The sequence below is a fragment of the Mercenaria mercenaria genome, chromosome 6, assembly GCF_021730395.1.
Source record: "Mercenaria mercenaria strain notata chromosome 6, MADL_Memer_1, whole genome shotgun sequence".
Lineage (NCBI taxonomy): Eukaryota > Metazoa > Mollusca > Bivalvia > Venerida > Veneridae > Mercenaria > Mercenaria mercenaria.
This window is the reverse complement of record NC_069366.1, coordinates 27,934,038-27,956,413: the sequence shown is the minus strand read 5'-3', so window position 1 is coordinate 27,956,413 and position 22,376 is coordinate 27,934,038. Positions and strand designations below refer to the sequence as shown.

The 22,376-nt window shown below is 35.2% G+C and overlaps 1 protein-coding gene across 1 annotated transcript in view; it reads right to left on the bottom strand.

Annotated features, from left to right (window-relative positions):
• LOC123550596 (apoptotic chromatin condensation inducer in the nucleus-like) overlaps positions 1–22,376 on the bottom strand; it is a 47,977-nt gene that overhangs the window by 5,133 nt on the left and 20,468 nt on the right. Inside the window, 12 exon segments of the mRNA XM_053545464.1 lie at positions 2,130–2,442; positions 5,209–5,364; positions 6,212–6,396; positions 7,581–7,653; positions 10,764–10,809; positions 11,450–11,620; positions 13,205–13,300; positions 14,312–14,395; positions 14,894–15,037; positions 15,705–15,738; positions 16,263–16,546; positions 17,685–18,168. Coding sequence (XP_053401439.1) covers positions 2,130–2,442; positions 5,209–5,364; positions 6,212–6,396; positions 7,581–7,653; positions 10,764–10,809; positions 11,450–11,620; positions 13,205–13,300; positions 14,312–14,395; positions 14,894–15,037; positions 15,705–15,738; positions 16,263–16,546; positions 17,685–18,168 — 2,070 coding nt within the window.

Below are 22,376 nucleotides of genomic sequence, written 5' to 3'. Positions count from 1 at the left end.
TACTGGGTCAACTTATGATGGTGAACAAGTGTTGCAAGTTTTAAAGCAATAGCTTTGATAGTTTAGGATAAAAGCTGACCTAAACATAAAACTTAACCAAGAAAACTGATTTTCTAAGTCCAAAAGGGGCAATAAATCTTGCAAAAAGCAAGATGGAGTTATGTTTCTTGCTGTACAGGGTCAGCTTATGATGGTGAATAAGTATTCCAAGTTTCAAAGCAATAGCTTTGACAGTTTGGGAGAAAAGTTGACCTAAACATAAAACTTAACCAAGAAATCTGATATTTTCTAAGTACAAAAGGGGCCATAAATCTTGCAAAAAGCAAGATGGAGTTATGTTTCTTGCTATACAGGGTCAGCTTATGATGGTGAACAAGTATTCCAAGTTTCAAAGCAATAGCTTTGATAGTTTAGGAGAAAAGCTGACCTAAACATAAAACTTAACCAGGCAACGCCGACGCAGACGCCGACGCCGACACCGACGCCGACGCCGACGCCGACAACCGCTCAAGTGATGACAATAACTCATCATTTTTTTTCAAAAAATCAGATGAGCTAAAAATGGAAGCATATTTTGTAAAAAAGCAAAATAAGAGTTATGGGATCTGTGCAATGCAAGTCAGTTTATCACAGTAAGTGTGTGAAGTTTCAATCCATTCCCACCAGTGGTTACTGAGATACCAGCTTACATACAAAAACTTAACACGGACGCACTGGTGAGTCCAACAGCTCTACTATTCTTTGAATAGTCGAGCTAAAAATACTACTAATATAACAGTCTACATATTTATTTTAAGGTAGTGGACCAAAAATTACAATCAGCAATTTTTGAGGTAGTGGATCTGTAATAATAATAAAAAAAGTTTTAAGGTAGTCGGTCAGGACTGAAAACAATTCTCTTTAAGGTAGTGGACCAGTTATAACCATCAACAATTGTTAAGGTAGTAGACCAGTAATAACAATCAACACTTTTATAAGGTAATGGACCAGTAATAACAATCAACATTTTTTAGGGTAGTGGACCAGTAGTAACAATCGACATTTTTTTAAGGTATTGGACCAGTAATAACAGTCAACATTTTTTAAGGTAGCAGACCAGTAATAACAATCAACATTTTTTAAGGTAGTGGACCAGCAGTAACGATCGACATTTTTTTAAGGTAGTTGACCAGTAATAACAATCAATATTCTTTTAAGGTAGTGGACCAGTAATAACAATCAACTTTTTTTTCAGGTAGTGGACCAGTAATAACAATCAACATTTTTTAAGGTAGTGGACCAGTAATAACAATCGACATTTTTTAAAGGTAGTAGACCAGTAATAACAATCGACATTTTTTTAAGGTAGTGGACCAGTAAACCAATCAACATTTTTTAAGGTAGTGGACTAGTAATAACAATCAACATTTTTGGGGGTAGTGGACCAGTAATAACAATCAACATTTTTGGACAAGTAATAACAATCGACATTTTTTTAAGGTAGTAGACCAGTAATAACAATCAACATTTTTTAAAGGTAGTGGACTAGTAATAACGATCAACATTTTTTTTTTTTGGTAATGGACCATTATTAACAATTACTGTTTGATTATATGCTCTTTGCATGCAACTGCAGCATCTGTTGGTATAGAAATTGACAGGACTGTTTGAGATACAGTAACAGCTGAAGAATGCTGATAAAGGATAAAGTAACAGTCATGTAATTGGACAAAATTTGCCAAATGTCATTATGGGTCCGCTACCTTAACCTCGGTATTTGTGTAGCTTAGGTTTCAAAATTAGAGACACAGATAATATCAATACAGAGAATAAATTTATACTGAAATTCAATAGTCTATATGATGTAAATTAACTCCTTCTGAGACATACCAAGTAAGTTAATCTGGTTAAGCACCACAATTTAGAATCCCCCGGTATACAGCTTGACATCAAGAAAAGATTTTTGTTATGACAGAGAATCATGTCCTGTGAGTGTACAAGTTTATACTGCATAAGTGCGACTACAATTTTTTAGCAACAATACTCTGAATGTACCTATGGTGCAAGTCTACAATGCCTAACCAAAAAACATCATCTTTAAGGAAGACCTTATCAATAACATTACATTGTCAATCAATCTATAAACTTACTGTTCTTATCTCTCTTCTCCTTCTTCACTTTTGTTGTAACAGTGATGGTTTTGGTTTGTTTAACAGGTGCCTCCGCTTTTGGTTTAGATTCCGGCCCTTCCTCTGCAGGCCCCTCCTCCATTGCTGTCTTCTCCTTTATTTCTACTTTGACATCTTTCTTCTCTTCCTCATCCTTATCATCATTGTCATCACTGTCATCATCGCCACTTTCATTATCATCAGCAGACTCTGACTTCTGTTTGCCCTCTGTCTCTTCTTTATCAGCTTCACCCTCCGATTCGCTTTCTCCAGACTCCCGTTCTTTCTTCACATCCTTTAAATTACAAAAGATTTGGTTGAAACCATGTGTATAGTTAAGTTTTAACAAGCCTGCAAACTGAAAACAGGCTTCACATTGTTTTTAATTATTTTACATAAAAGTTACAATAAAATCAACTATAGTTGTCACAGGAGTGACGAATTATACCCCAAAAGATATGCCTTGTCATAGAACTAAGCCAATGTCAGAGCCGAACTTGCTTGACCTTTAACCTACTGACCTTAAAATCAATAGGGGTCATCTGCTGGTCATGAGCAACCTCCCTATGAAGCTTCATGATCCTCGGCCCAAGCATTTAAAAGTTATTGTCCGGAAAAGGTTTAACTCACTCTGACCTTTGACCTTTTGAACTCGAAATCAATAGGGTCATCTGATGGTCATGATCAACCTCCCTATTAGTTTCGTGATCCTAGGCCCAAGCGTTCTAAAGTTATTGTCCGAAAACTGTTTAAATGTTCCGGGTCACTGTGACCTACTGACCTCAAAATCATCAGGGGTCATCTGCTGGTCATGACCAACCTCCCTATCAATTTTCATGATCCTAGGCCCAAGTGTTCTCAAGATATCATCCAGAAACCATTTAACTGTTTTGTGTCATTGTGACCTTGACCTTTGACCTACTAACCTCAAAGTCGAATCTGACCTGTATTTTATCATGTTACACCTGTGTACAAAAATTTATGATCCTATTCCCAAGCGTTCTCAAGTTATCATCCAGAAACCATTTAACTCTTACTTATTTAACTCTCACTGTGACCTTTGACCTATTGACCTCAAAGTTGAACTTGACCTGTATTTCATATGTTACACCTGTGTACCATAACTTATGATCCTAGGCCCAAGCGTTCTCAAGTTATCATCTGGAAACTGTTTAACTGTTCAGGGTCACTGTGACCTTGACCTTGACCTTTGACCTACTGATCTCAAAGTCAAAATTGACCTTATTTTCTGATACCAAAAACTATTTAAATCGGTCAAGCCTTTCATGAGCTATTGTCCGGAAACCATGAAAACCAACAGACCGACAGACCAACCGACCGACCGACAGACCAACAAGCTCACCACTATATACCCCCTCAAACTTCGTTTTGTGGGGGTATAACAAGAAAGAAACCTAATGATTAAAATTTTTTAAACACTTGTGTTAAAACTTCCGTAAAACTTAGAACCTCTGATACTACTGCTGATGTATTACTTTTTTGTCCTTAGATGTTATTGATAATGATATTTTACCATTTTTCATTTTCAGTCAACAACCCTATAATTAAATCCCTATAAATATCATTATATGTGTTTGTATTTTACAAACAGGTTTTCACTCAAAGTCACCATGATAGCAACATGTATGTTAATCCAAATGCTAACTTAAGAATAGAATCACTTTCTATCTAGTTTATTCTATTGATTTTAAGATATAATGACAAAAAGAAAACATCTGTCGAAACATTACAACATGTGGTTTAAGGAAGCATGCACCAATGGTTATTGACAAATCCAAATCTCTGTAAAGTGTTCACATAAACTGTTGAATTGAAAATTTGAGACAATTAAGGTTAACATGAAGATATATTTTGTGTTGCATTCTAATAACATGACAGCCATGAGTTACCACTGACTCATGCGGCCTGCTTCTTATTGCAAAAAAGCTAGCATCGGATCCAATACACCAAAAATTTCATTCAAATGAACATTCTGACCATGTTTTATGTAAATTAAACAAGACTTTCATCCAAGTTTTTTACTAATTTGACCTAGTGACCTAGTCTTTGACCCTTGTTGACAGTTTCAAACTTTACCTTGATTTTATATAGATGGATATTATGGCGAAATTTCCTGAAGGTAAGCTATGTAATTTCACCTGTGGTGCGTATTTTTCTATCAACAGACCTACTGATATCTCAGCTTTGTTAGTGTTCTTGGTATTTTAACAGATACATTATGGTTTCCTGTCCCGTTACCATTTGCTTCAGGACAGCTGTATCATCCTCCTTAAAAGGGTGATACTTACACAAGTCACTCCTGTCATTTCCACAGATGGTAGTTATATCATTTTCATGCAAGGGAGATAACAAAACTCACCTGTGTAACTGTTTTCTGTATTTTCACAGATCTGGTGTCTTTTTGATCAGGTACCATTTTGTTCCGTGTTAGTTGTATCACTTTCATTCAAAGGGAAATAACAACAAAACTTACCTGTGTAACTGTTCTTTGTATTTTTACAGACCTGGTGTCTTCCTAGTCAGTTACCATTTGCTCTGTGGTAGTTGTATCATTTTCATTCAAAGGAAGATAACAACATAACTTACCTGTGTAACTGTCCTCTGTTTTTTCACAGATCTGGTGTCTTCCTGATCAGGTACCATTTTGTTCCGTGTTAGTTGTATCATTTTCATTCAAAGGGAAATAACAACAAAACTTACCTGTGTAACTGTTCTTTGTATTTTTACAGGCCTGGTGTGTTCCTAGTCAGTTACCATTTGCTCTGTGGTAGTTGTATCATTTTCATTCAAAGGGAGATAACAACATAACTTACCTGTGTAACTGTCCTCTGTTCTTTCACAGATCTGGTGTCTTCCTGATCAGGTACCATTTTGTTCCGTGTTAGTTGTATCATTTTCATTCAAAGGGAAATAACAACAAAACTTACCTGTGTAACTGTTCTTTGTATTTTTACAGACCTGGTGTCTACCTAGTCAGTTACCATTTGCTCTGTCGTAGTTGTATCATTTTCATTCAAAGGGAGATAACAACATAACTTACCTGTGTAACTGTCCTCTGTATTTTCACAGATCTGGTGTCTTCCTGATCAGTTACCATTTGCTCCGTGGTAGTTGTATCATCCTCATAATCCATTTCATCTTCAAGGACAGGTTCAGGGGCCAGTTTCAGTGAAGGTTTGATGTCTGGTATAAGATTCTACAAGAACAGAACATATTTCATTATTTAAAATTTGAAAAAAAGTACTTCATCTATTCAATTATGCAGCATGTGAGGGTATTTTCAGACCTTTGAACTTCTGAATTTCTAACCTGTTTTGTACAGCAATATAACATATTTAGTTTATACCTGTACAACAAAATATTCAGATATTCCCCCTTCAGGCATTATTCAAATTTTATTATATTTTAGACAAGGTTGTAACAAGGGCTGTTTATAAAACACATATGCTCCAATGATGGCCTGTCCCATTTTCAGCCCAAGATCACTATGACCTTGCAAACCCAAACAGAATAAGAGTTATCTACTGGCTACAGGTGTTCTATAGTTTTTGGATGATCTTGTTTTCAGTCACAAAATCAATGTGACCCTGATCTTTGACCAACTGAACCCCAGAACAAGAGATGACATCACTCTTTACACATTAAGTAGAAACCATTTTCTGACCAGAGGTCACTCTGACCTTGACCTTGACCTACTGACCCAAAAAAGTAACATAATAATTATTTGATTGTTAAAATGACACAGTGAAATTCAGAAGCTTGCCATAAAACATTAACTCAAACTATTAATTACAATATTTGACCCCCAATGACCTTGACCTTTGAGATCCTTGATCCTTGACTAGCTGCTGTCTGCCCGTTATAAAGACCAGTCCTTATGTGAAGTTTGATGAAAATAGGGGCAGAAGTAAAGAAGTTATAGTGAAATGAGTAGCCTGCCATAAAACTTTTTAGTTTTATCTAAAAGCAATGGCGATGGCCTCACTGGGGCAAGTACAATAGCCCCCCTTATTCTTCAAATAGTCAACCTAAATATTCCGTACCTTCAGACTTTCTGTTGATATAGGAATACTGGATGCTTTCTTCGTCTTCTGAGATGTTGAGGTTGAGCGTGATCCCCACTTCCTCTTCTTGGCTGGTTTCTCCTCACTCAGTTTGTCCCCTCCCTCTCCCTTCTCCGTGTCTCCCGTCTCTTCTGGAGTCTTCCCTGCGTCCTCAATTGTCTTCCCTTTTTTGACAGAAAGGGCTTGTATATACCAGATGTAAACAGTAAACAGATGTCAGTTTGTTTGTTTGTTTTGGGTTTTACGCCATCTTTCAACAGTATTTCAGTTATGTAACGGCTGGCAGTTCACCTAACCAGTGTTCCTGGATTTTGTACCAGTACAAACCTGTTCTTCGCAAGTAACTGCCAACTTCCCTATATGAATCAGAGGTGGAGGACGAATGATTTCAGACACAATGTCTTCTATTAAATCGTCACAGAGAACATACACTCCGCCCGAGGATCGAACTCACAACCCCGAGATCCGTAGATCTGCGCTCTCCTTATTGAGCTAAACCGGCGGGTTTACATATGTCAGAGCATTTGGAAGAATAACACTTCTTTATGTGAGAATCATTCCTCATCCAAGTTAAGGCATACCCTGAACTTGCTTATATTCATTATTACTGATCCCAATGGTACTGGAGAAGTTTAAGATCTCCATATTAATATCATAATTTAAGACCAATAAATAACTGTAGAAATCTGATACAATCCTAGAGCCCTGAATTATTGTATATTTTTTGGAAATGCAGATTATTTTAGTTAATGATATAAGACTAAAGAGTTAAGTTTAAACATAGTATTTCCATACATCGGATTACAGATGTTACGATACATGTAAGCAATCTAAGACCAATTAATAACAAGTATAAATTTCATGCCCTGGAACCTGTCAAGTGAATACCAACAAGTCCCTACACTAATACACAAAACATCACGACACATTATGCACAAAAAAGTGTTATCAAATTAAATTTTACTGACTAGCTTCACTTATTTTCATTGGTAAAATGTACAACAATTTGTACAGGGAAAGCCGTTAGCTTGATCTGTGTCTTTTTCATGTATTAGCAGAACGCATTGGTGGAGAGGCCTAAGACGCTTTCCTACGGAGGTGAAAGGCCCCTGGTTCGAATCCTGGCTACTCCCATTGAGGTGTGCCCTTGGGCAAGGCACTTTATCATGACTGCCTCAGTCGGCTTTGCTGTAAATGGGTCCAAGCAAATTGCTGGGGGTAAGGTATAACTGGTTTTAACTGTTCATAAAATAGGGTCTCTCAAAAGCTCTGCAGAGCTTATGTTAATTGTTTAAAAAAAGTGACGCTAAATAAAATTTACCTTTACTTTTTAAAGAATACTACTTACTGTTGAGTGAAATCTTCTTTGTGACCTTGACCTCAGACTGTTGTGTACCATTTTTACTTGGATCAGGATTTATCTACAATATATTTATATAATACCTTGCTCAAGTATTGTTTTCAACTGTATTTTGTGAATAGTTTCTCTCTTACATGTTTTTCTCTTTTTCAGATGATAGAAAATATAGAAATAGCAACTTGGGACATTTTAGAAATATTTTTACCCTAATTAATCCTTTTAAGAATATGGTTATTAAGCAAATTTATTCCATTTAGAGGTAAAGATTTTTCAAAGTTTCAATTACACTCAAAAATAGTCAACATCAAGTATAATATTATGGTAATCCAAGAATACTGACTGCAATATATTGTCAATGAAATTGTTATAAATGTGAGCTGGAGCCTCCTGGGATACAGGTATAATCCACTGTAAGAAAGAGGTCACATTATAGCATATTGAACAACATGGATGTTTATATCCTATACCAACACTACCATGGCAACGGGTCCCATCTAGGTGTTGTTGCTGCTGTGCTCGTCTCTTCATGATGAGGGGGATATAACTGGACAAAATACCGGGTACCAGTGCATTATCGACCCAATGAACCCTTCTTCCTGCAGTTGTGTGTTAAACTATCCTGAATATATTTCTCATAAAATGGGCATGTATAAAGTTCCATGAATATCTCTTTCAAAGCATATGCCCAAACAGTTAATTTCACAGAGATTGCAAGACGAACAATGTCCAACTTTTGCAGAAAGAACAACGTATGTCCGAACAATGAACGAGTGAAAAACGAGTCATCATTATGTAAAATCTCTTCTGTGACATGTTTTAATGCACTTTCTCCACAGCAGATATTGTTCTTTATATAGTCACATGTCACATATAATTCATGCTCGGCACTGAAGCCTCCGATGATTAAATACTTCAATCATTTTTTATCTATCTTATATAAGTGCCTCGCCATCAGGCGATTTCTTTTTAACAACTACACAACATGCTAACATGCATTTTTCTGACACTTCCTATCTCCAAATATGATGTTCATTTATTTCTTTTCAATCAACACTAAGAGTTCCTTGCACAACTTAAAACATCATGGATTGTGTGTCCATTTTTCCATCACTCCGTAATCCGTTGTTTTATGGCATTTTCACACAAATGTTCACCAATTAATAAAACTTTGTAAACTGTGAACAGTCATAATTATTTTACAAACAAATATCTTCATCTGTGCCTTGGATCTGTCAGGTTCATTGGGGATTTTATGTCTCGACAGGTCATAAGGTTGGCACTGGATTTTGGCAAAACTGAGGGGAGATAACCGTGCTCATAGAGATCCCTGGATCAACCCCAGACCAAGCCTCTCTTACACTAGAGCATAATTACAAACATCATGTGACATAGAGAAGGAGTTTTATATTAAAAGATGTACCAAACATTTCTCTTAAATACCTTATGAAATTTCTACTAATTTAAAAAAATAATCTAGAAATTAAGACAGAAAATATTAAAGATGAATTAAGCACTCATACAATGAATCAATGAAGCCGCTTCCTTCCTTCTGTGAAACATCTACACTGCAATATGTAATCGTTACTTTGCAACTTTTAATCAGGCAATATCAGCCTTATTTCAATCAAGTTTATGAATTCATAATAACTTTACTTCATATACTTTTTAGCTATTTGACAAAAATTAGGATTTATTTTTTGTACTCAGGGAGACCAATGACAAAAATGTTTTGTTTTTTTCATTCCAAAAAAAAAAAATATATATATATATATCAGCCAGACGTTTTAAATTGTGGACCTGTCATGACAAAGAACTATTTCCGTATTAATCAGAATTCTCAGTGAGGGATTCCCACGGTCTTTATGTGTATGAAACATGCTCACACGATAAACACTGACTGCCGAAAATTGCCAATGTAGTAAATACGAAAATAAGAAAATAATTGTGTGAACACTGCCAGTTGTCATACAGGATACACTACCTGAAAAGTCTTGCATTTTTTCTATCAATATGCAATGGACGATAAAAGTTTGATAACCGGAACACAGCTTCATTCATCCAATATCATACACACAGTAATAATGCTGTAGTAAATCTTATACCCATGACAGAGTTTCTGACCTTGAGGTAAAGTTATATAGTAAATTCATATATAATTTACATCTCATCTCAAAATGTGGTAAGTTACATAGTAAATTCATTTATAGCTTATACCTTACTTCATAACGAGATTAACTGACACAGTAAATTCATTTACATGAGGTCACTCATACATTAAGTTTAATGACACTTATTTGTTCATCGTATGGTGCAGATTTCAAACTACAACATTAAGTATGTCCTCTCACACATATTATAGATTAACAATTACACTGCTATGAAATTTCACATAGACACATAATTCTAAAATCAAGCAAAGTGAGAAATAGTAAATGAACCGTGCCATGAGAAAACCAACATAGTGGCTTTGCGACCAGTATGGATCCAGACCAGCCTGCGCATCCGCGCAGTCTGGTCAGGATCCATGCTGTTCGCTAACAGTATCTGTAATTCTTTTAGACTTTGAAAGCGAACAGCATGGATCCTGACCAGACTGCGCGAATGCCACTATGTTGATTTTCTCATGGCACGGCTCAAATAAAGTTTTAAGAAATGTTATGTCTATTAAACGTAACTTTCACTGTACTGCCTTTAAATACGTCAATTTTTGAAACAGATTTCCAGAAAATGATTTTTTCAAATAGATTTCTAGAAAATGAAAATCAAAGATTAAATATAAAACTAAAGTGATATTGCTAAAACTGCGCAACCATTTGTAGAGAGATTGAATACAAAACCTTTTTGGAGACATTGTATGTTCATAACCAACATATTTATATCATTCTATCCTTGATGTCAATCACTGAAAAACGATGGTAAACTTTGTAATACATCATTTTTGCTCTTCCTTATAATGAAAAGCTGGGACATGCACAGCAGTACAGTGATGTTGTTTTTTTGTTGTTTTTTTTTTTTTATCTCATCTATAGTCACTTATTCTTAAATATACTTTTACAATAGAGTGCGCTTACTTAGAAATTACAACATTAACAAAGGTGAAACTCCTTCTCTGTGGTATGGTTACTATGATAAAACAAAGGTTAAATAGTTAACATGGAAAGAATATTTTACCTTGTCTTCTGAATCTCTGGCAGAGGACTGTGTTGTTTCCATTGGTCTAAAAGTACAGAATGTATCAACATATATTTCAAAGTTATCAAAAACAATCTGATTAGCTAATTAGTTTAGATGGGTTTAAAGTTACACTGATATAATTTAGGTCATGCAGTTACTTTCAAGTGTTCAATTGTAGAGGAAAAGTCAAGGTAGCACTATAGGCATTCTTTTAGGCACAAATGAGCTCCTTGGCTGAACATTATTTTTATTTACCAACTGGATGACTGTCTTACATCTATGAATTCTATATCGATACATCCCTTGTTGGGTATCAAATCTGCTGCTGTGGCAGGTCAAATTGATTGTAAGACAACAACCATAACCTGTCAGCCATGGACTCATTAAACTAAAGTACAAGTTGGGGCTCTCTTAATTTTTTTAACCATTTTAACTGAAAATGTTTAGGAAATGCATGACTGTTACCACTCAGCCAGACAGTAATATTGCAGATAAAACAGTATCACAAAAATCTACTGAAGAAAAATGTTGCTAAAACAGTCATTAGTCCAAAATTCAATCTCCAGCTGTCATATCCCAAAAGACTGATACTAATCATTTTTTCAATCTTCAAATGTTTACTTTAACAGATCCATCATAGTTGTTCTACATATAAATTTGGTACAGTCAACACTAAAACATACTCCTGCTGTGTTTCTTTAATGTCTGCCTTTTCTCTGGCAACCTTTCCTTCTTTAGTATTTACAGGACTGCGAGACCTTGACCTTGAACTTGATGACCTTGACGGTGACCTCTTTTTGACCTCTTCAGTGTTCTTTTTTGGTGACTTCTGCTTCTGCGTACCTTCCTGGGAACTAAACATATACAACACAATCACATAATTGCAAGTTATAGTTGTTATTATCTTTCCTCTTAGACTGCTTCTTTTCAAGAAAAATGCAAAACATGTCTAATCTTTAAAATGACCCAGAGGCATGTTTTTAGTTGGTACTCTAGTTTTAATAGCGCTGTTTCTCAGTTAACATTAATCTGAAAGATCTTCCTGACTACTTACTACAAGCTGTTTCTCAGTTAACATTAATCTGAAAGATCTTCCTGACTACTTACTACAAGCTGTTTCTCAGTTAACATTAATCTGAAAGATCTTCCTGACTACTTACTACAAGCTGTTTCTCAGTTAACATTAATCTGAAAGATCTTCCTGACTACTTACTACAAGCTGTTTCTCAGTTAACATTAATCTGAAAGATCTTCCTGACTACTTACTACAAGCTGTTTCTCAGTTAACATTAATCTGAAAGATCTTCCTGACTACTTACTACAAGCTGTTTCTCAGTTAACATTAATCTGAAAGATCTTCCTGACTACTTACTACAAGCTGTTTCTCAGTTAACATTAATCTGAAAGATCTTCCTGACTTCTTACTACAAGCTGTTTCTCAGTTAACATTAATCTGAAAGACCTTCCTGACTACTTACTACAAGCTGTTTCTCAGTTAACATTAATCTGAAAGACCTTCCTGACTACTTACTACAAGCTGTTTCTCAGTTAACATTAATCTGAAAGACCTTCCTGACTTCTTACTACAAGCTGTTTCTCAGTTAACATTAATCTGAAAGATCTTCCTGACTACTTACTACAAGCTGTGTCTCAGTTAACATTAATCTGAAAGATCTTCCTGACTACTTACTACAAGCTGTGTCTCAGTTAACATTAATCTGAAAGATCTTCCTGACTTCTTACTACAAGCTGTTTCTCAGTTAACATTAATCTGAAAGATCTTCCTGACTACTTACTACAAGCTGTGTCTCAGTTAACATTAATCTGAAAGATCTTCCTGACTTCTTACTACAAGCTGTTTCTCAGTTAACATTAATCTGAAAGATCTTCCTGACTACTTACTACAAGCTGTGTCTCAGTTAACATTAATCTGAAAGATCTTCCTGACTACTTACTACAAGACTACTTACTACAAGCTGTTTCTCAGTTAACATTAATCTGAAAGATCTTCTTGACTACTTACTACAAGCTGTTTTGATTGTTTTGGGTCTAGCGCCAATTTTCAACAGTATTGCACTTATGTAATGGCAGACAGTTAACCTGCCAAGTATTCCTCGATTCTGTACCAGTACTAACCGTTTCACCACAAACAGCTGCCAACTTCTCCACATATATCAAAGGTAGAGGATGAATGTTTCTTGTACACCAGGTAGATTTTACTGCAAGTGGACCAATCCGTGACAACTGGTTCTAACATTTTAAGATTTCCCTTATTAAGCTAGTCAAGCACATTTGCAGTTTGTCTACATGGTAAGTTCTGAAATTTAGTTATTGAGAAAATTTTCTCCATTCTACTGCAAAATACTTTAACTTTACTTATAGCTCATCATATTAAGTGGCAAAATAACCTACACAGTAATTTCTTTTCAAACACTAACCTGACTGCAGGCTGTTTCTTCACCCTCTTTGCTGATGGTGACCTTGACCTACTTCTGGAACTAGATCCAGACCTCTCTGCCTTCCCAGTCTTCTTCCTGTTACCATGATAACCAAACTTGTGAAACTGTAGCAATTTCATACTGGAGAAAGTTATCTCTGAATAATTCTAACTACTACACAAAACCTCATCTTATCCATCATTCCAACTTAATCTGTGGGTGGTGACAAAAAATCTTCATGAGTTTTGAAATAATCAGCAAAAATCAATTTTGAGAGGATGTTTCAATTGAAAATTTCAGAAATTTCGGTCCCCAAAGAGGTTTTAGTATTTGGAGATCTTTCAGCATAAAAGCAACATTTCCCTTTAAAAGAATATGCAAGATTTTGGATTTTTTTTTTAAATGCTTATGGACTCGAGTTTTACACAGTTAAGCTTTAAAACCAACATTAATAAAAATATCTTAAAATTTCAGAAAGATCCTACTACTGGAATCTTTAGTATAATAATGTAATAAACTTAAATCTGGATGTTGCAAAAAAAAGTTGCAATTCACGAAAAAAAAAAGGAGCTGCGTTCAATAAACGCTTGATGCCCCCAGTGGCATCCTTGTCTATAGATTTTGCACCTAAGTCCAAAACGAGGTCAAGGTCAAGGTCAAACTGAGGTCAGGTGATATCTGAAGATGAGGAATGGTCACAGTTTACATCTGTATTAGTATCAATGCATTCTTGTAAGGGGTATTGATGGTAGATGGAACGGTCCCATTTGGTTAATCAAGAGATGGTCCATATAAAGCAACCTAAGTCCAAAATGAGGTCAAGGTCAAGGTCAAACTGAGGTCAGGTGATGTCTGAAGATGAGGAATGGTCACAGATTACATCTGCATTAGTATCAAGTCATTCTAATAAGGGGTATTGATGCTAGACGAAACTGTCCCATTTGCTTAACCTCGTACGGACGAACGGACAGGGCAATCACTATATGCCTCCCGCATCAGTAGATGCTGGAGGCATAAAAAAACCCTGTTACAGATTTGACTGAACAAACAGTAGAAAGTGACACGTTGTTTCAGCATTTTCATCTTCAAAAACTACTGTAATATTACCTAAGAATGGTTTTCTTCTTCTTTTCTGGAGTCCTTGACCTACTTCTTGAACTGGAACTTGAGCTAGATGATGACCTCCCTTTCCTAAACAAAGTAATTTCCTATTATCTAACTTTAGTTTACACAAAAAATTCAACAGCATGTGTTTTAGCAAATTTTATCAAAATTGACATTATTAACCTTTATCCTGCTGGCGGCAAGTGATTTTGCCTTTGCGACCAGTGCAGACCAAGATCGTGATCTGCACTGTTTGCTATTCAGTCAGTAAATTTTCAGTGCACACCCCTTTGATAAACAAGCGGCGCTGCCCAAACTGAATGATGGACCAGTCCATTTTAGAAATTTAGAAGGGTAAAGGTTAAAATAGTAGAACAACTATGTTGAACGGCCACAATATATGCCTGTCACATCAAGTTACTTTTGGTTTTCAAAATACTCTACTTACTGAGCAGACAAGTTGTCAATTTTGATTAATTTAATAGCCCTAACTCTGGAGATACTTATCCAAACTGACAGTCACACCAATTTGCAAATAACTTCACCAACCCTGTGTGAAGATTGGTGTATAACATGTTTGCTTACTTGGTTACTTTTGGTCTTCTGGACCTGCTGGAGCTCGAGGAACTGGATGATGATGATGAGGATCGTGCAGGATGTTTCGTGCTACTGCTGACCTGCAACGGCTGCTTACGCTTCTGTGATGGAGAGGGTGTCCTAGATCTTGACCTGAAAATTTGAATATTATCACAAAATTGTTAAACACAAATTTCTTATTCTTTAAGTAGAAGCAGGCGCAAAATATTATACTGCCTGAACGTACTTTGACATACTAGTACACATTCCATCAAAGTATCTACAATGTTTGCTCTCATTCTACAAATCATTTCACATTACAAGGAGCCCGCCCGCTTAGCTCAGTAGGTGAGAGCATTGGTCTACAGATCGCGGGGTCGTGAGTTCGATCCTTGCGAGGGGCGTATGTTCTTCGTGACTATTTGATAAACAACATTGTGTCTGAAATCATTAGTCCTCCACCTCTGGTTCATGTGGGGAAGTTGCCAGTTACTTGCGGAGAACAGGTTTGTACTGGTACAGAATCCAGGAACACTGGTTAGGTTAACTGCCCGCCGTTACATGACTGAAATACTGGTGAAAATCGGCGATAAACCCAAAACAAACAAACAAACACATTACAAGGAGAGATGATTGGACAATGTCTTACAGACTGTTTTAACTTCTATGAGAGATAAGGTACCGATTTGCATATAAATAATGAATCAATACATATTTTCGTCACAGAGTGTGTGACTCACACTATCATGTTAATTGAATATTATAGCTATTTTCCTTCTGCCAATTCTTAACTCAATCCAAGCTATGGAATTTAACATACCTGGAGCTTGATCTACCTCGAACATTTCTGTCGTCTGGAAAGAAAATGAAACACAGCAACTAATAAATAATTCAAAAAACTTCACTCATCATATTTACATTTTCATAAATATTAATGGATATTTTGAACTTTTGGTGTAAGAAACACTATTAAATTTGACAGTCTAAATTGTGCTACAGGACTATTTTTTATGATTATGATTTGTGGAATCTGTTACTAACTTGATCAGAACAGCAGTGGTATTGTAACTTGTCCTCTGCAAATATTCTGATGGCACTATTGCCATATGAGGAAAAATCACTGACTTTATGCAATAAATTTACAATAACCAACAAGTACGGTAAGTACCACTGAAACTCGGTATCTCAAATTCCAAGGAATCAAGCTTTTTGCATCGATGTAACCAAAATTTGACTTAAAGATGATATTTTGTGCACGTGCTTTTAAGACAGGACTTGAAAATGTCATCGAGATAGCCAGAGTCTCGTGAAAAAGCGAGATCTAGATACTGAGTTTCAACTTTATATATATTATATATATATATTAACTATATTTTACCTTTTTCATTAACTTTTATTTTCTCTTCACCTTTCTGTTCCTTTCTAGTTTCCCCATTTTCTTGCTTACCACTCCCAGCAATATCTACTTCCATCTTCTCTCTGTTTTCTTTATCTTCAGAACCTTCAACTGTACTTGCAACTGCTGTGGACTCAGTTTCAACTTTACCAGAAACTTCTTTTGAACCTTCTACTGGTACACTGCGTTCATCGCCTGCTGATCCAGAATTTCTTGACCTTCTACTTCTTCTGTCCATTGGTTTGACAACAGATATGTCACCTTGGCTGAAAAATGATTGGTTAGATGAATTTAATTTATTTCATAGCCTATGCTTTATTTTACCATAGTTACATACACACCTGTGGTTTTAGAACCTTCGTAAATATTTACATATTGGTGTATATTTCATGAAAGGTATGTATCACATTGCTGGTTGATAAAAATACAGACTGTAAACAGTCATGCTGCATACCTATTCTTTCAAATGGTATCGTAATAATACAATATATCTAAGGTATCTATCATTGACACTTTCCGTGTATTAACACATCCATCGCACACAAAATTTTGCAATTTCATAACAGGAGAAACACAATCTACAGGCTTTATGTCACCTGTTGATATTATATCTGGATATCCAGCAATTCTGTATTAGTATATAGTAATTTTTTATACAAACTTCAATATTATAATAAAAATTTATGCGTAATATGAGACATCCAGAAAAATAATATAACAAAAAATATCCACTAAACGTCTGTGTCAAACTTTTCTCTGATAAACTATTTATTGATGAGAGGGTTTCTTTCCTATCTTAAATCAAACCTAAACTTGCATATGGAAAAGATATTACAGATCTAAAACAATCTTGTGAAACAATCTCTTGACCCAAATATTCTTATCAGAGTACTTCCTTGTTGTTTTACTTTAAATACAGATTTTCTAACAAGTTAACTTTGTGAGAATTGTTTTATTTAAATAATAACTTTCTAAAAACTGCATGTTTATCATTATCTCTGTGTATGCCATTAAAAAATATTCCTGGATTTGATATTAGTAAAGACTTGTTCCCTGTAAATAACTTCTCCACATGATGCAGAGGTAGAGGGCTGCTGCCTCATTTATCATTGCGAGAACTAACATATGATCTATATAATCATAGTCAGAAGTTCTATATAACAAACTTGTTGAGCAACTAACCTTTTATAAATCTAACAGCTATTTATTTCATTAAAGGTATATGTTTTAATAACTTATCATTATAAATCAACAATTACAAATCAATAACCACTATTTATTATTTTTACTCTGGCTTCCTACTTAATAAAAAAATATTTTCTCAATTACAGCCCCTGTATATATATTTATAAATTGGACAAGGAATAACCTGGCTAAATTATGTTGTTTATTGTTCATTCATACCTTTTAGAACCAGAATCGAGTCTAGATATTTTCCTCTTACTTCTCCCCATTGCATCTGTGTCTTCAATTGCTCCTTCTGATTTACTTTCTACAGGTTCCTTATCTTTCCTATATTCAGCAATATCCTTGTCCTTTTCACTTCCTGCAAGTTCAGTTTTTTCCTCAGTGGCTGGTTTCTTGTTTATCTGTGGATCTTGTTCCTTGTCTTCCTGAGAAACTGGTTCCTTCTCTCCCTCAGCAGTTGGTTTCTTGCTTTCCTGTTTGACTGGTTCTCTGTCCCCTTCTAAGACTGCTTCCTTTACTGCTTCAGAATTCTCTGCTTGTGAGTCTGGCCCTTGTTTCCCCTCAAGGACAGGTGCTGGCTCTTTGGCTGGTTTTTCAGGAGAAATTTCTACTGGTGGTGAACGGATGGGTGGAGACTGGTCCACTGATTTACTTTTCTTTGGGGACTCATCAGCATCGCTCTCCTGACTTGAACTGTTCACTGAAATAAAACAATACATGTTCGAGTACTTATGCTCATAAACTGTGATCATTTGCATAAATCCACTGCAGTGAAGATATTTTGCAACATTAACCTTTAGCCTGCTGACAGCAAGTAATTCTGCCTTTGCGACTACGGTAGTGCAGACCAAGACCAGCCTGCATGTCTGTGCAGGCTGATCATGGTCTGCACTGTTCGCTATTAAGTGAGTAAATTTTCAGTGATCACCCCTTTGAATAATAAATGGTACTTCCTAAATTGAATGATGGATCAGTCCATGATAGAAATTTAGCAGGGTAAGGGTTAAAAACATCACATCTGCTAACTGCTTAATAAAATTCTGGTTCTGAGGCCGTCTCATGACCTTTCTGATAGAAGTCATAATTATTTATTGGGTTTAGTGTCACATCTCCGCTCAGATCATATGGAAAGTTTTACAGTTTTGATGGTGTAGGAAGATCTATGGACTGGTACCTGTCTTTGCATTGCAGACCTTTCTTCCATTATAAAGCTACCTCTGGTAAAAGGAGGCATTCCTAAAAGCTAAAAAGTATGGTTTTTCCCAATATTGAAATAAAAATTCCCAAGTAATTGTTACCTTTTTAGGATTTTGGGTTTTAAAATTGTTTTACTACTTTGTAAGCTTTCATGTGTATTAAGTAAGCAAGTTACTCTTGAACAATTATTAAAGTGCTATTTCACAAAATATTTATAAAAAAATATCTTTATACAGATTATGGTAAGTTCCAATTTTTCCCAAGTTAATGGCATTTTCTTAATCAATCAGTGTTGGTGGTATTCCAAAAATAATGGCAAAAAGGTTTGCGTTGTTGAAGGCATGGGTCAGACCAGTGTAGAACCACCGACCTTCCACAAGCCCAACTACAGCAAAACCAATATACAGGTTTCATCTATTTTCAGAAGTCCAAGAGAACCCATCTTTACCATATGGAGTCAGTGACAAAAAAAGATTAATCTAGGTTTGACTCCCGGCCGCAGCCAACATCCAACCACAGTTAAGTGCTGGGCTAGCTAAACTGGTACTGGTACTGTTTCCAGCAGTATCAGCCTAGTCTGGATGCTGGGGAGGTAATATGACACCTGCTGTGGGCATTCATTTAGGTACGGACTTTCATCGACTACCCATACAAGCAACCTTTTCCTTTTCCATGTATTTAAAACTAGCTAACCTTAATATGATTTTTTTCTTGTGTGAACTAATATTAACTGTATTAACTGGAAAGACAAGTGCTACGTGCTGCAAAAAACATTCATTTTCTGTTATTTTTTTTTATAAATTAGCAGCAGACAATGTGACAACTCTCTTTTCTTAATACAGGTAACTATGAACAGGTCTAGGATTTCGCCATTTTTTTACAGACATTCTGTAAATACATGAACAATCCATAAATTTAAGGTTCAAGTAAAGTCTTTTGAAACCACCCCTCGGGTGAATTTTTGTTTTAGTTTTTACACTGCATAGGCCTTGGTCTATCATAAAGAATACACCAAATTGTTCATAATAAATAGAAGAAACTATTAAGACAGGTTATTCCCTTTTGGACAACACATTTTGTCTTATATCACATGTGCTTTGACTGTTCGTGTTCTATTTTGTAGAAGATATCAAACTTCTTTTTCAAAAGTATTTTGTCATTACTTTTCTTATTATTGTTTGTCTAACATGTTTGTCCAGGTACTCCAGGGGTTGAAAGTGTTACAAACCATGTACATTTAAAAAAAAAAAAGCAAACACTGCAAAATGAAAGTGAAAGTAGAGCTGTCAAATTGACAAAAAACTGCAGTATTTCAACCAATATAAAAGTAAACTATTTTTCATTTCCCCGAGTACCTAAATAAGTATGTAAGACACACAACAAAAACAAATTTAGAGAAAAAATATGTTTGAAAAAGAAGTTTGATATTTTGTACAAAAATTTAATGTGGACAGTTGAAGTACATGTTTTGTAAGACAAAATACATATTACCAAACAAGGTGACCTCTATATAAAGTATTTTCTACTTCTTCTGAACAACTCCGTATATATATATATGTTATGAATATTATGGGTCTGTCGGGTAATCCAAAATGAAAATTTACCCAAGAGGTGGTCTCAAACACTTTACATGTAAACCTTAACCCTTACCATGCTGGATACGACTGTTTCTGCCTTTGCGACCAGTGTAGATCATGATCTGCACTGCTCACCATTCAGTCTTTTGGTAAGCATCCCTTTTAACAGTAAATGGTACTGTCTAAATTTAAAGGTGGACAAGTTCATTATAGAAATTTAGCAGGGTAAGGGTTAAAGATTTTTCAGTCTATAGATTTACAGACTGGGTATATGAAATCTGTTGAAATTACAATTTAAATTAAAACTGTAAGTTTAAACTTAAAGATTTTAAGACTGCATGCATAAATGAAGGATATTCATGATTTTCTGTCAATACTGATGACCTTGAATTTTCAGAAAATGCGAAAAGATTAGTGATCCAACCTGTGTAAAATTCTCCTATTAGTTTTAGCTATGCAAGTAATAAGTGAAACATTTCATTTTAATTTCGTGGAATTGAAATCATACTTCAGTAAACCTCGTATAATTTTACAATTTTAACCTGCGGTTTCGATTTAAATTATGATTTTAACAGATTTCATATACCCAGTCTGTAAATTTATACACTGAAATATCTTTAAATTTATGGATTGTCCATATTTACACAATGTCTGTAAAAAAACAAAATCCTAGACTTGATGAAAAGATTGGAAGAAAAAATACATTTTAAGCTGATTTAAATAAATAAACAAAGTCCTTAATTATTTTAAGTGGTGTCAGTGAAGGAAATATCTAAATGATTTACATAGAAATCCATAAGTACCATACATTATATTTACCTTCCTCAGATGTATTATCATTTATTACATTTACATGTATACAGTTACCCTTGGTAATGTGATTCAATGTTTTTCTCATAAATCATGAAAGGCATGCAAGCAATACAATAGGATTTCAATGTCATTGTCACTAATTTTTGTGCTGTCTGGGGTAAAGCAAAAAGTTTTGCAAAACAGCTTGTGTAACATCTTACTTTAATATCTTAAAGACGCCTCACAAGATAACTGTATTCTTTTGAATTTCCATGATGTTAATTATACATGGTTTGCATGAAAAAAAGAGAGAAATAACATGATTGCATCTACTTACAAAATGACAAAGACATATGTAAGGCCAAGAAAATGTCTAAATATATTATTAGATTAATGTAGTATGCACAGTACTTGATGCATTAAGGTGAGTTTAGACCACACTTTATTTCTACAGTGTAAGATAGTTATTATACTATGTTTTTAAAACTATACAGAAAAAGAGATGACTGAACAACTTTGCAGATGAAGTTGTGAATTTAAAACAAATTAATTCAGGGAGGGCCTAAATTGTCCACCAGGTCCTGTCATCTTGTAGAATAGTTGTATTATACCAGTAATATCAGACTGACTTGCATGAAGTTCATGTGGGACGAAAATGCAGGTCACTAGGTCGTGGTGGGTCTTTAAAATATTTTATTCATGTTTTTCTTTAATTTACAGTTTAAATCAGTTTAGATTAGCTACTCATTCTGGTATGAATTCATCAGCTGTCGTTAATACAGAGTGGTTCAGTTAACTTGATCTTGAGAATTTATTACAATAGTTCACAAAATTGAATGGCATATTCAACAAGATTAGTGCTAAGCAAAACAAGTTCCCTACTAAAGGGGTATACATCATCTTTGTGGCCACTGGAACCACATTTTTTTATACTGAAACTTAATTGGAGAACTTTCATATTCTTCAAAAAACCCACCAACTAGAAGTCAGTTTTCATGATAAACAAGAGCTGTCTCCATAGGATGACACATGCCCCCGATAGCACTTTGAATGAATAGTTATGGCTGATGTTAGAGTTTAGGACCTTTGACTTACGGACCTGGGTCTTGCGCGCGACACGTCGTCTAACTGTGCCACACATTCATGCGTAGTTATTTTAAAATCCATGCATGAATGACAAAGATATGGACCGGACATGCCCATCATTGCACTATCATGAAATATGACCTTTAACGTCTTAGTGTGACCTTGACTTTTGAGCTATGGACCTGGGTCTTGCGCGAGAAACGTCGTCCTACTGTGGTACACATTCATGCCCAATAATTTTAAAATCCATGCATGA